This window comes from Vanessa cardui, chromosome 2 (assembly GCF_905220365.1).
Source record: "Vanessa cardui chromosome 2, ilVanCard2.1, whole genome shotgun sequence".
NCBI lineage: Eukaryota > Metazoa > Arthropoda > Insecta > Lepidoptera > Nymphalidae > Vanessa > Vanessa cardui.
In genome coordinates, this window is record NC_061124.1 from 11310918 (window position 1) to 11326679 (window position 15762).

The 15762-nt window shown below is 34.2% G+C and overlaps 1 protein-coding gene across 1 annotated transcript; it reads left to right on the forward strand.

The window, feature by feature from the left end:
• The first annotated feature begins 1667 nt into the window (after positions 1 to 1667).
• On the forward strand, positions 1668 to 8606 carry LOC124542498. The gene is made up of 5 exons (XM_047120441.1): positions 1668 to 2112; positions 3826 to 4740; positions 4834 to 5112; positions 5653 to 5788; positions 8469 to 8606. The coding sequence occupies exons 1-5, from the start codon at positions 1735 to 1737 to the stop codon at positions 8600 to 8602; spliced, it is 1842 nt and encodes a 613-aa protein (XP_046976397.1). The 5' UTR covers positions 1668 to 1734; the 3' UTR covers positions 8603 to 8606.
• Positions 8607 to 15762: the final 7156 nt, after the last annotated feature.

The window sequence follows — 15762 nt, forward strand, 5'->3', positions numbered from 1 at the left end:
CTGTAATAAAGTAGTTTCAGTTGCACATCATACGTGATTATTATAAGATTTAGAACACTGTCATACAGCCAACTGCCGGCTCACCTAATTTTAAACCAAAATTATGAACACTTAAGTGAAAACTTTATGATCCTATCAAATTCGTCCAACACATTTTTTTTGTGTAACGGGATTCTAATTCAGTCCTTATATTTAGCACATAAATGCATATTATAACATGCCAGTAAATTTGTTGTTACTGTTATACAAATATATAGCCCGATATAAATAGAAATAATAGTAGCGAACCTCCTTTTTATAATGAAAGATGGGTAAATATAATACTGGAGCCTACTGTATTTTGAACATTAGGCGATAATGAAAATTTTTTTATGTAATATTTCCCCTTTCAGCGATGGGAAAACATGTGCAGGTTTTCAAAATTACTCGTTCTACCATTCTTTATGGAAACAAAAACTAATTATTGTTGCATGTCAAATATGCAGTCAACGAAATTAAAAATTACATTACATTACATGCTTACATTTATAATCGCCATCGCCGTGTCAAGTTTTCATACAGAAGTGCAGTTGGATTTCCCAGTTATGCTAACGAAAATTCGATTCTTGGGTGAAAATTCATGAATTCTAAAAACCGTATTTCTATATTTTGGCAAAATTAATTAAATATTTCCATCCTAAATTGGTCTATCATTAGTGAAGAATTTTTAAAAACATTTTTATCTTTAACTCACTAACCGAAAAAGCCTTAACAACGATTTTTATAAGCTCAACATTAGTTATGACAAATTTGCATGCAACCTTTCTTCCTCTCTTTAATATCCCAAGCAGATGATTTAGGAAAAAATCTGTAATAGAACTCTCTTCGAAAATATCGCCCTGTTAGATCCACCGGCTTTGGCTGTAGTAAATATTGTATTATAAGTTATTTAAAAATGTTATTTTGCCAGCGTTCTTTTTAAATAAAAATCAACCACAATCGAGTATGTCCATACAACGTTAATTTTATAAGTCTGTGACCGTCCCACTCGTTACGCTCAAATCGTCAGATTATAGAAATTTACACTGTTCAGCTAGTAATCGTTAGGCCGATTCTGACGATCGATTTTTTTACTATTTTGATTAGTGGTCCCTATAGGACTACCATGCGGTGGAGGTACTTTATAGGAGATAAAGAATACATATCTCCTTTTTTTAGTCTGCCCGCTTCAATAAATATCAAAATCCCCTCCATGGGTTCCCCTACTAGAACTATAACGGTTTTATATAATTGGCGTACTTCGAACCTTGATAGTTGAATGATAGAGTAAAAAAGTGTAGCTTGAAATATATGTATATGGCGAACCTTGTAGACAATGAATCAAATGTAGAAAATATGATTGGACGGCACAATAATTTTAATCAGAATTTAATAGATTCGAAATATAGTTACTTGTGTCACTAAAAAATCACATATAACAGGACAACTTTATGTGAACACTCAAGATATACCGGTTAAATATCCCGTCAAACGGCTTAAAACCATTACCTATCTGAGTAATCAATTTATCATCGCGCCACGAATAATAACATGTATGCGATTTTTTAGCATTAATTGGTCGAGGGCATTCACCGAAAAGCCCGAGGACTTAAATGCTAATTAGAATCGAAGAAGCCTCTTGCTTTTATAACCGACAGCCAGTACAGCCAGTCAACCACCCAAGCGCGCACAGACGCACACAGAGTCGCGGGCACAATGGTTCGGTTCGGACGCTTGCGGCCTATCGCCTCTCCAATTATTTCGCGCTTTATTTACATTCTTTTTATCATCAAAATCGTAGATACTAGAGAATATGGAGTCCCAATAGAAATTAAATTGTGGGATTCAAAACGTAGCCCACTAGCACACATGGTAGACGTAACGAACGAATTTGGTCTAAAAGTTCTTGCGGAGCATAATTTTTTAAATGATAACAATATTGCATTTTCTCCATATGGGTTGATGGGTATTCTAGTTGCACTTTATGAAGGTGTGGATGGTGAATCTTCGTACCAAATTCAACGAAGTATGCAGTTGCCGTGGAACCGGAATGTGATGAGAATTGGTTTTCGAGACATTCATCGTACCTTAAAAGTGAGTCATCTGTGTTTGTTTTGTTTTGTATCAATTTATTTACCTACACCTTCGTGTACCTCGTTTAATAAAATTAAATCATTAACTTGACACATACACATTATGAAGTTATTCTTATGTATATGATCAACTTACTTATAATTACTATTTACTTGTATTCTACTTATGAAAGCACGTTTATAAAAATGAATACTAATGAATTTAATACACAAAATAAAAAAATATAATATGGATCGAAGCTAATTTATCATACTATAATATGTCCTCTATTTTGGTATGTTAAAAAAAGCATATTAGATATAGGTATACCTACATTTAAAGTTTAAATAAATGCATTCTTTAATAATAAGCTTTCTTTTGAGTTTTTTTGTACACGTTTTTAGTAATTCATTTTGCAAAATGTCTTGAGTATTTTTTTACCTGACTTCCGGATAAATTGGGATTTCAAAATTTTAAAGACTAGGATCCCACGCAAATGAACTACATTGAAACAAGATTTTGGTATATTTGTTTTATAGAATATTTGTGTTATTATTCATTTCGTGCTCGTCGGTGAAGAAAAACATCGTGAGGAAACCTGCATATGTCTAATTTCGTAGAAAAATCGGCCACATGTGTATTCCACCAACCCGCATTGGAACAGCGTGGTGGAATATGTTCCAAACCTTCTGAACTCTACAGAAGTTGTGTAATTATTGTTTTTGTATTTCAAAAAATTTTATGCAGATTTTAATTCATTGATTGACGATTTTAAAAACAAAGGAAAATAAAAATTGTTGATTAAAAATAAAACTTTATTAATTTATGTGTTTCCTGCCTATTTTAGTCATTGATTTTTTCAAAGCAACTTAATTAAATTAAATTAACTTATGATTCCTAGTTGAAAACTGTATGGAATATAATTTCACATTCAAAAATCCTTTATTAGCCCACCAAACTTACGGTGTAATCTTTTTCACAACGAATCTTTGCTTTTGCTTTGTCTGTGACGGTGCATTTTGCTTCATCCACGATCTTTGCGTTGCAATAAATTATCCACATTTAATCGCCAGTTATAATTCATTTCAGTTATGGATCAATTTCGAAATGAATGGCTGATTGAATTCTAATGCGTTAAATGTAATGGATTTTTAAATCCCTTTTCATGGCAAAAACGTTTTTCATTTCATTTTATTGCATGTATGCGATGTATTCAGCTTCTCTGCTATCTCGCGTGCTCTTTACTTTGCCGATGTATATCGATACTGGCTTTATTATATGTTTCGTCTACTTTAACTGGATGATCAGAGAAAATGATATTTGGCAAATCGATTATTTTATTACCTCCCTTTTAAGGTTTCATTCCAACCCGCACATAATTTGAGCATACCCGTAAGCGTTCTTGCATTTTCAAAAACAACACGGTTAAATATGTGTCAATTACTCGTATGATTCTTTAATTTTGAAATTGTGATAAATTAAACAAAATGCCATTTAATTAAAAAAAAGTGTTCATTTATTTAACTTAATTCTGCAAGTCCGAACGACAAAAATGAGAACAGGTTCAGTGTTTTGAACACGATAAAAAATAAGCGTTTGCTAAAATCAACCTAACCCTAATAATAATTACTCAGCTTAATTGTAATGTTGGCCGAGATCTTTTTTCCGAACAACTATATTACATTGAACACTGGATTTAAATAATAGAATTATAATTTCTGTTATTATTTTCAGACCTATTTTGTACCAGAAGAAGGTTTTCTAGCAGGACTTGCTCTAAATAATGAAAATGTCACCTTCAACGAGAGTTACAAAAAAATTTTGAAGTTCTATGGATTTGATTTAGACAGTGAGCATCCGCCTGTTAACAATTCTAACACTAACACAGAGAACACTACTACAGACTCTAACAGTTCATCTGTTAGCGGTGCGTCCTCTACTGTTGAGATGACAACTGAAACTGTAACAGGCCGGGAAGACCCTTTAACTTCCCAAATTACAATTGATACTAAAGAAGAAACAACATTAAATCCAAACGCTGAAACTATAAATAATGTGGACAACCGTGATACTACTACAACCATATCTCCAATTACTCAAAGTACCTCTGCAATCAACTCAATGGAAACATATCCGGCTAATGATGAAATAACTCAAACCTCAGATCAGACAACCGCAACTGTTACAAGCGTGGCTACAGCTTCAATTGAAGCATCTGCTAGTGACGGGGTCACTACGGCTACCGAATCTACTACAAATATTATTACTGATTCTACAACAGAATCAATGACATCCGATATGGATATGACAACGAGTACAATGGATTTATCCAGTACAAATGTAGATGCTATGACTAGTACACAGGTAACAGAATCAGAAACATCATCTGCTTCAACATTAGAAACTACGACTGAGTCTACTATATCATCTCAACAGCTTTCCACGGAAACAAGTACATCAGAATCAACAACATCTGCATTAGAAACGCTCGAACGTAAAAAAAAATCAATTGGTGATTTTATGTTTGCTAGGCCCCCTTTTATCGATGATTACTTGGTGTACAGATCATTTGATGTAGGGATCGAATTGCCCGAGAAAAATGAGGAAGATGACAACATGTTTTTAGTTAATGGTCTAAGAAATATTCAGGTACATAAATATAGTAACATATGCTATAACACTTTCTTAAAAACTTTAAATGTTATTAAATTTGTCATAGTTATCCCCATTTAATTAATACAGGTGACCTACATGCAATACGACTCTGTTTTGGAGCATGCATATCTTCCGCACTTAGAAGCTTCAGCTCTTCGGTTGCCATTAGACAGCGAGCGTTACTATTTACTCGTTATTTTGCCTGCTCGAAGAGGATCAGGTGAGCTAACGAGATTGCTAGCTCGCATGGCGAGGGAGTCCGATCTATCTGATGTGTACGCTGCTTTGCATCCTCGCCGTGTAAGAGCTGTGGTGCCGAGCTTTATTGTCAAAGGACATGTAACACTCACGACGGACTTGCAGAAGGTAAGTTTTTAATAAAATAAAAAATAACTATTTTTAAGAACTTACTCTTAAGTAATTAATTACAATATATATTTTAAAAAATAATAATTAGTGTAAGAATCAGAATCAGTACACCGAAAAAGGCTTTCCTCAAACACCAGTCCTTCAAGATTACTAATAGCGCGAAAAATTCGTATTTGAATAATTAATATATTTATGTTGACGTTAGGAGTATTTCGTATAGGTATATATATACCTACTTAGTCTAATATCAATTAATTTTTCACAAGTTTTGTTGTCGAAAAGGAGCAAATTATGTCCAAATATTATCAGCAACCTAAGGAAAATAGCTATTATTTTAATATTATATATTTATTTAATTTTCTTATTTTATTGCCTCTTGAAATTATTTATCATCCTCCATTTTATCATATCATATGATGATATCAACTAACATTCAGTATTGCAAAACCGTGTGTTGTTTCTAATTTAAATTATTTAATAACATTTTCCGTATATACATCAAGATAAATGAAAATAACCAATATTGTTTTTTTACAGTTGGGTATACACGACGTATTTGAGCCTCGACAACACGACTTCACCCCTATGACTCCCCAGGCCGGTGTGTATGTACGAAGCATAGAACAAGCCGTTTCTGTTGCGATACGAAAATATCAGCCTGACGTGAAAAACAGTTAGTACATAGCTATATTCTAAAATTTATGAAATAGGTGTATACTAATTGATGAATGAAATTTACCTTATTATGTATAAAAAAATCACGTCCAATTGTTTTGTAATATTCCTAACTTGAATATTTAACCAGTCCAAACAAACAAAACATTTTATAAACATTATTTCACAAAGATTCTTTCTGCCTCTGGCGATATCTCTACTTACTTCTTTTAAACAACAACACTAATTTTTATACGGTTTTCTCTCAGAGAAAGAGTGATAAAAGAAAATGTGTATACATAATTTATAGATATATTATTCAAAATGACTATGATTGGGTTTTATCCAAAATTGCTCGTATGTTTATGCAACCTCTATCCTCCTAAAAGCTTACCATAGGAGTTTTAATCAAACAATATATGTATACTAGAAATTGAAGGCCTTCAATGTGTATATCGCTGCAATGTCCAAATACACCAAGCAGCCCTCACGCCACGTTGGGTTCTACCCAACAACGACTTAATATCACAAAAGCTGCCTAATACAGAATGAATAAGATATATTAAAATCTGCAAACTGAACAGTAACTTTTTTGTTAATTTCAAACGCAGCCGAAGTCGCGGGCACTGCTAGTTAGAAATAAATAGTTACACGGCATATAATAATTATATTAACCACCTTTACATTTTCGTGTTCCGTATTAATATAACAGTTAAAATTTAAAAAAAGCAATGGTTACACTGTTTTTGTTGTAGTTGCGAAAAACAAAATTTTGTTTTTATTGCATCTGTTTTATAAAGTCTTTTATTTTTCAACATTGCTGTAAGACAATGGTGGTTGGGTAGGGTCTAAGGTTACGGTGTGATCCACTTAATTACCAAAGATACGTGGGACCGTCGGTCAGCTGCGCGCCGTCGCACTTCGGTGATCGCTGGTAAAACCTTGAGCGACATAGCTCTTCATATTATGTTGAACTATAATAATTACACTAAATTTTAAAAGAGGTAAGGTTTTATTTTGTCCAGGTTCACGTTGTAACTATTAATCCAATGGGTACGTATTTTTTTCCAATGGGTACGTATTTATTTTTAGCTAGTCGTTTCAGGTCGGACGTCAAATATATGTATAAATATGTAATTTTTTAGAATACTATCTGTATTCTGTCAATGTTGCTCGCTCGTCGAACGTTGCCTTAACGCAAGTGTGGAATAATAGATAAGTTACCAAATATTTATTGGTTAAATAATATCTCAAGTAGGAATCCTTACCTCTAGGAAATCGTAACTGACAGTTTATACTAATGAATAAAGTGCAATAAATACTAATGATGACATGCTGCACCAACTACAAATAAAATTGATATAAGGGTAGGAGGATGATGACAGTGCAATGTGTACATACTTTTATTATAAATGAATACTAATATTATAAATATTAAAGGAACTCAGTCTGGGTGTCTAATGCTATTTCGCGACCAAACCAATAAACCGAATTTGATGAAATTTGGTATAAAGCAAGCTTTAACTCCAAGGAACGTCAAAGGCTACTTTTTTCCGTAACTCATGACAAAGCCGCGGGCGACAACTAGCAGCTTATATTAAACTCTCACGAATGCACTTGATCATTCTATGGTCATATTGGTTTTCCGTCTAATCGGATTATTAGAGTGAGGGAGTAGATAAGCTATTATTATTGGACAAATATTATAGTTGTATGTACACACTATAATATCTCATGGATATCTAATCTTTGAGATAGGCCGACGCCGATATTTTTCTATCAATTAAAAAAAATCTATTAACTGAAAGGAATAATTCGCATGTTAGAAAAATATGTTACAAATAAGTTGCGGCGTCAAGTTGCGATAAATGTCATACAATGGTGATTGTAATAATATGATTCTTAACATTGCTCCAAATTACACATATAACCGTTTTCTAATTTTACGGTTTAGGTCTACGATAATTACTGCCAAAAGAGTGCAAAATGCCGCCAGGCAGGTGGTGAGTGGGCGCCGACCACTTCTATTGTTTCTCCTCGCGGTGTCGCAACGCGTCGGCCGGCGACACGCGCATTTGAGTCTATTGATGCGCCGCCGCGCGCCGCACAGCTCTCCGTGCGGCTAAATTATAGAAATCGCTCATTTCGTTGACATTACGACCTAAATGCCTAATCGAGATACAAATGATGATTTGCCGATAGCACAATTTTTCAATTACGTCAATGAGAAATGTCAGAAAAATTACGAGATTATTTGTTTCCTGTACCCTGAAATGATTTAGCCGTTTTTGTCAACGGTCCACCGCATTTACATGGCAAGGACGATATTATCTCTATTATTCAATGTTAATTTTCTGTCGAACTTAAACATCATTATGTTTGGATGATGACGGATATTTTATGGCCGTTAGTGTTAAATAAATCTGAACACTTGTGAAACTCATCTAAGCAATAAATCAAAATTATACTCAGTAGAACGTATAAAAACGTTAAGGTCTAAAAACTCGATTGAGAGCAAGCGAGGTAGAAGAAAAGCTGACATCTCATATCAATGTTTAATCACTCGGTTTGCCAAAGGAATAGGATTTTTCTTTAGGATTCTTTATTTGATAGTTTTCTTTTCTTCATAATTTTAAGATAAACTTATTAATTCGTCTAAAGTTTTTAAAATGTAATATATATATATATTTTACTTTCAGGATATGTAGCAAGTCGAAATCCAGTGCTTTTTTCTGCGACACACCCATTTTTGTATTTTGTCATGGATTCAAGTATTCACGTAGCATTAATGGCTGGCAAAATGGTGGATCCACTAAATACAAGAATATTATAAATCATTTTGTTTTATTATTTTATAAATTAAACCCGAGAATGATAGCTTGTATATCGAATTTAAGTTATTTTTAGTTTACACAAATTAAATTTATTAAACCACGAAAAATCCAAAATGTTCACATTCATTTTATTTCCCTTTTGATCAAGTTTGATCAAGTTTAATGTTTTACACTTATTAATATAAGAATTATTAACATTAAATCATAACATGAAATATATACAAACATGAATTAAAAATAATTATTGTATAAATATTGCCTATTCATTGCGCTTTTTGAGTTCATATTATTTACCCTACATCTCTAAGTATTCCAACACATTTTTGAAACTTACTACTTTTGCATAAAAAGTAAAGTAACAGCTAGTAAATGTGCCACTGCTAGGCTACGCCTTTTTCTCTCAGAAAGTTGTATTCTGTGTTGGTACCGACATTGAGAGAATTGCCATAGTATGTAAGAGTCAATGTGTGTGTGTTCATAATTTTCTTCGCCAAATTAACGTATAAACAAATACAGAGTATATAATAAGGATACACAAAAAAGTTCTCGAACAAATAAGAGAAAAAGATACAATATTATATAATATATTTTGTAGGCTATAAAATAAATCATCTCAACAGACACATCGACACCTACTACGCTTTTAAAAAAAAGTAATGAAGAATGTTATTAACTAATTTTGATTATTAGCACTCCATATTTTCTGTCTTCTTCATACTTTCTTCCTAGTAACATTCTTCATTATTGGACCACATCACATACATTACTCTGTATCCCAGTGTAACTAATTAAAGCACTTGTTTTATGGAAAATCAGAAGTAACTACGGTTCCACATACACCCAGACCCAAGACAATATAGAAAATTAATGTACTTTTTCTAGATCAACTCGACCGGGAATCGAACCCGGGACCTCAGAGTGGCGTACCCATGAAGACCGATGTCCGCACTGCTCGACCACGGTCGAGGTCGTCAAATAAGTCGTATAACAAAATTGGTGATTTTTCAGGAGAGCTATTTTCACTTTCATCTTTGCATTGCTCAGCCACCAACAGTTTGTGATTAATTATGGACCACCGACCACACATAAAACTTCCGTGTTGCAACGTTTTGCCTCGGACATATTTTGTGATATATGAATTTAATTGATTAAGAATTATATATGAAGGAATATTTTGTGCTTTTTACATTATACGAAGTCGGAACTGAGCCATGGTTCATATCGACGTAAGGCACAGCCGAGGACACGACTCTGTGCGCGGTGGTATATATAATAAGACTATTAGCGACTTAAAATTTTGGTATTTAAAGAAAATATGATTTTCACGAATGTACAGTATTTATATTATAATTCATTATGATGTTAAAATCTCATTTATTGCCAAAAATCATTGTAGGTACTTGATCTTTTTGCGTCGGCGGTGTCGAAATAACAAGACAATAAAGGTTAAGAAACTGAGAGCAGTTTTTCTAAAATGTTTTGCATCATTTCAAAAATTTACTGAAAGAAAACATATAAACCATGTAACGTAGATTCGTATAAAGGTTTTTTTACAGATTATAAAAATAGAAAATATGGTACCAAACCAACAGTTAGGTAATATTATGTACTCTCAAGTCAATGCCAATAACCAATAAAGCTTTTAACCATAGCCGAGTTTACGTATACAAACTACTGATACTCATTTACAGGAAATATGATAAAGCATTTTTAACAGCATTTTTAGTATTTTCTCCGCATGTCATCGAATTGAGTAAAATAAAAGCTTTGTGGTAGGGCTCTGTGCAAGCCCGTCTGGGTAGGTACCACCCACTCACCAGTTATTCTACCGCCAAATAACAGTACTCAGTATTGTTGTGTTCCGGTTTGAAGGGTGAGTGAGCCAGTGTAACTACAGGCACAAGGGACATGACATCTTAGTTCCCAAGGTTGGTGGCACATTGACGATGTAAGGAATAGTTAATATTTCTTACAGCGTCATTGTCTATGGGTGATGGTGACCACTTACCATCAGGTGGCCCATATGCTCGTCCGCCAACCTATTCCATAAAAACAAAAAACAAAAAATTGTACTACATACATACTTATGAAAATCGAATGTGTTTGAGACCAAATGCAAACACGTCAAAAATGCATAATTCGACAATAGTTCAGCTATATTGTCACTGCTAAGTACTTGATTAATGTATTTTTTTTATAATACAACACTATCCCACGTTAAGTGAAATTTATATTCACATCATACATCATAACATCATCAGCCCGTTTTTGTCCACTGCTGGGCATAGACCTCTCCAAGTGCACGCCACTGTGGTTTTTCTCCGGATACTCGCATCCAGCTCCTGCCTGCCGCCTTGCGTATATTGTCACTACACCGTGTCTGAGGACTTCCTACACTACGTTTGCCGAGACGCGGTCTCCACTCTAGAACACTTTTATATGAATGAATGAATGAATGAAATATACTTTATTGTACACCAAGCAAAGTACATAAAATTTTAAAACAGAAAAAAAAAAACAATGTTATAGAGTATACAATCGGCGGCCTTATCGCTAGAAGAGCGATCTCTTCCAGGCAACCGGTTGGCATAGGACATTATAATAAATAAATAAATTTAGGGTGGAGGTGTACTATAATACAAACATAATAAAGTAGTAAAAATAATACATACATATATAATGAGAAAATACACACATAACTAGTAAGAAAAACATACACACAATTTTAAAATAAATGAGGATTGGAGGAGGAGAAAGGTAAGGGATGAAAATACGATTTCAAGTATCAATATAATATTCGAAAATGCGACGTTTAAATATTTCAAGGGATTTAGCTCGACGTACCGCTAAGGGCAAGGAGTTCCATAAGCGTGCTGCGTTAATTGTAAAAGATTTTGAGTAACAAGTTGAAGAGTGAGAAGGGATACTCAAAATTAAATTATCCTCGGAGCGCAGAGAGCGACAATGAGAAGCGCCAAGGAACTTAAATCTCTCTTTTAAATAAAGAGGAACTTTTGGATTGAATAGGATACAGTAAAGAAATGATAGAATACGAGTATTCCTGCCAAGGCGGACTGGAAGCCACTTGAGCTTTTTGCGAAATTCAGAAACATGGTCATATTTGCGAAGCCCAAATATGAACCGTATACAGAGATTTTGAATGCGCTCAAGTTTATTTAGTTGCTCCTCGTTTAAATCGAGATAACATACGTCGGCATAATCTAAGATTGGTAATAGGAGAGTTTGTGCTAACGTAATTTTGGTAGGTATGGGCAAAAAGTTTTGTAACCTACGCAGAGAACCAATCGCCGAAAACATCTTTCTACTCACTTCGGTAACCTGCGGAATCCATGATAACGTTTTATCAAAGATTATGCCCAAGTTTTTGACCTTGTCTTCAAAAGGAATAAGAACTCCATCAAATTTCACAGGTGGTAGATTAGTCCAATCAATTTTCGGTAATAACTTTTGACTACCAATTATAATGGCCTGCGACTTAGTTGGATTAACTGTTAGACCATGGGTTTTACTCCAATGAGAAATGTGTGCTAAGTCATTGTTGATTATGCTTATTGAGTTTTTAAGTCATTTACATGCGACGTTAGGTATAGCTGAAGATCATCAGCATACAGGTGGTAGAGAGAAGATAGATGTTTTGTTATGGAGTTAATAAATATTGAAAATAAAAGAGGGGACAACACGCCACCTTGGGAGACGCCAGCATTTAGTACACACCAGTTGGAATAATTATCGTTAACACGTATACGTTGCCGACGCCCGTCCAAGTAACAATGAAACCAGTCAATTACTTTAGGAGATATGTTAAGAGACCTTAAGAAAGCCAGCAGAATATCATAGTCAACACTGTTAAACGCATTGCTGAAGTCCAACAATGTCAACACAGTCACCCGCTGCTTATCCATACCAAAACGAATGTCATCGGTAATTTTGACTAATGCAGTAGTCGTGGTGTGACCATGACGAAAGCCGGATTGGAAAGGATTTAAAAGATTATTTTTGGAAAGGTATAAGCTTAACTGTTGATGTACCAGTCGCTCTAGGACTTTAGAGAGGAAAGGGAGAATAGATATTGGACGATAATCAGTAACACAGGAAGGGTTGGGTTTTTTAGGTATAGGAATCACTTGAGCATCTTTCCATGCAGAGGGAAATTTACCCGTGGTTATAGAGTGATTAAGAATGGACGTGATTATAGGTGTCAAAAGGTCAAGGATAGGAATGATCATCTTGCGACTAATGCAGTCAGAACCAACAGCATTAGAGTTGATACTTAAGATGTTTCTCTTAACATCACTTTCAGTAATTAGACTAAAAACAAAAGGAGAGAAATCTGGAGTGGATGAAGCAAGAATTTGATTTATTGTACTTAATTTCGTGGCTCCATCTATAACAGCCGAGGATGAGAAATGCTGATTAAGCTGATCGAGGTCACAGTATTGAGAGTAATTTTCTTGACTAGCTTTCCCAACTCCAAGTGATTTAAGGAATTTCCAGACTTTACTTGAGTCATCTTCCTCTAAAATAGATTTATGAATGTGGCGTCGTTGTTGACAAATCCTGTTGCAGTGATTTCTAGCTTTCTTATATTTTTCCAGATTTACGTCGCTCGCATTACACTTATATTTAGCTTTAGCGGCGTTCTTTTTATTTTGCAAGGATTTTACGTCATCTGTAAGCCAAGGAGCAGGAAGATGCTTAATTCGGACTGGTCTAATAGGCGCGTGTACGTCGTACAATTGGTTCAAAAAGGAATTGAAAATTGCAACCCGATCATCAAGAGATGGTGCAAGCAAAACTTCTTGCCAGTCAATTTTAGCTGCATCCTCTTTCAGACGCTCTAAGTCCATACCAGCAAAATTACGTTGCAGAAGAATTTTAGGTTTCATTTTAGGAGGTTTAATCTTGTAAGATAGGAAAATAAGGTCGTGATACGAGAAAGCTGCAGCAGTGCATTGACCATGCTTTTGAACATAATCAAGAGAAGAAACAAGAATAATATCTAGAAGGGAAGGAGTACAATTTGGAAAGAAGTGAGTCGCGGAGAGTGGGAGAATATTTAAATTAGATGCTTCAACCGTGAAGCTAAAACGAGTAGAGCGGACGTCATTTCTTAATAAACACGTGTTCGCCCATAGTAATTGCCATAATAGTCGCCCATAATAATTGCGTGCTTATATAGGGGTACGTATTTATGTAAAAGATCATCGAGAGAAGAGAAATACTCGATCGATGAACTAGGATTGTATTATACCCCTAGCAAAACTTTAGTATGAGCGAAAACTACTTCTATCAAAAGGTGCTCAGCATGGGGATTAGCTTGACACTGCGACTGGTCAATAATATTAAATGGTAGGTGCGAGCGGAGATATATTGCTACACCACCTCCAGTGCGTCCAATACGATCGTTTCGTACGAGGTGAAAACCTGGAAGGGCGTATGAGGTAGAAGGTAAGCAAGGCTTCAACCAGGATTCTGACACTAAGATTGCATGTATGTTCTTATTTTCAAAGGAAGAAATTTTTATATTAACTTTAATTTGAATTCCTAAGTTTCGAAAACAATTTCCTCGGTGTCTCAAGACGCCATTATTTTAACTAATCCATGCATGTCAATTCGATGGCAAATGTTGCCTTCCTTCTACTTTTTGCTGGAATGGGCTATTGGAATAAATCTCGAATAGCGCATTCCAGTAGAAAAAATAAGATACATCAGAATACATCTTTCGCTGAGATTCCCAATATATTTCAGCTACTTTCCCAAAAATACACAACTAGATTAAAGTTAGGTACTAAACAAAATAATAAAATCAAGTGGTAACTGCACGTGCAGTTTTAAAAAACTGTAATAATAGTGTTAGTGGTAAGTTTTCATTTTCTTTATTATTAAAATATTCAACCATATCATTAACAATGTCTAACTGCATTCGAAATACATCTTATTATTGTCTTTACCTATTATTAGATGCTACATCAAATAACATCTTTGAAATATACTAGTTACAAATAATGTAGTTACACGCCCAGACTTATGTCTATATTTTTGATCAATGTGATGGATGGATTGACAATAAGGGTTAGAAACGAAAAGTGGAACCTAAGTCCTGTTTCTTAAAAATATTAAAATAAGACAACAATACTTTTTTTGTCGTACTATGCACTAAGTCCCTTAAGGAGCTCTCTGTCGTTTTATAATTAGTTTCCATTGTCCGTATTTTTAATAAGGAACTGCAGTTTCTTAGCTGATTGCACACCTTGGGAATGAAATAATCGCCTCCAGGCTGTTTCAAATATGACTATGTTCATTGTTATATACAGTAGAACCTCTATAAGCCGAACATAAAGGGAGACGCCAAAAAATTCGAGTTATAGTTTTCGACTTACGAGAATTTCAACTTTTGATTCGACATAAAAAGGTTGAGATTCATTCTTATAAATTATGAGTTAGAGGTAAAATAAATAAAAAAATATTTGAGCTAGAGGTAATAAATCAAATAATCAAGTTGTAAAGTTTCTAAAATTTCAATATTCGAGATATAGAGGTAAAATACAATTTTTCGAGTTACGGAGGGAGTATATGTACCAATATGGCTTGGATGGACATACTGAGAGGGTTGCGATTTCGAGTAATGGAGGTTTTGATGTTTGGTCTCTCCAAACAACAAGTGAACAAGGTGAGGTTTTCAACTTATCGAGGTTCTGCTGTATAAGTATTTGTAAAATGAAATCTAAAAAAAAGCCCACTGGGTATCTTACACCAGTTCTACTTAGGACCGAGGTGTTAATTTCCGAACTGATGATAGATTTTTGAAAATAAAATACAAGTATAACCCTTCCATATTGAATAAAGATTATTGACTTTTGAACTGGTCCTGCAATGGAATTTTTTTATCGTCGAGGTGGTACTGAAGCAATAAATGAGCTGTTTTGTAAAAACTGGTGGTCACATTTTTAATCAATGATTAATTTTTTTTTAGGCTACTACAAAATATTCTGGAATGTTATTTTTGCTATAAACAACCTAATCATTTACAACTATATATTTTTATTTCAAAATCAACTCTATAATGTAAACAGTATCCATATGATCCTACCACCAGACAGGTATAGGGCATATAATGACCACCACTTTTGAATGCTTT

What these genes read in the sequence shown, in the direction of transcription:
- LOC124542498 (XM_047120441.1), top strand. Translation starts at nt 1,735, where the DNA reads ATGGTTCGGTTCGGACGCTTGCGGCCTATCGCCTCTCCAATTATTTCG. An exon ending in TCACGACGGACTTGCAGAAG is followed by an intron (nt 5,113 to 5,652) that starts GTAAGTTTTTAA and finishes GTTTTTTTACAG; the next exon opens with TTGGGTATACACGACGTATT. An exon ending in TCAGCCTGACGTGAAAAACA is followed by an intron (nt 5,789 to 8,468) that starts GTTAGTACATAG and finishes TTTTACTTTCAG; the next exon opens with GATATGTAGCAAGTCGAAAT.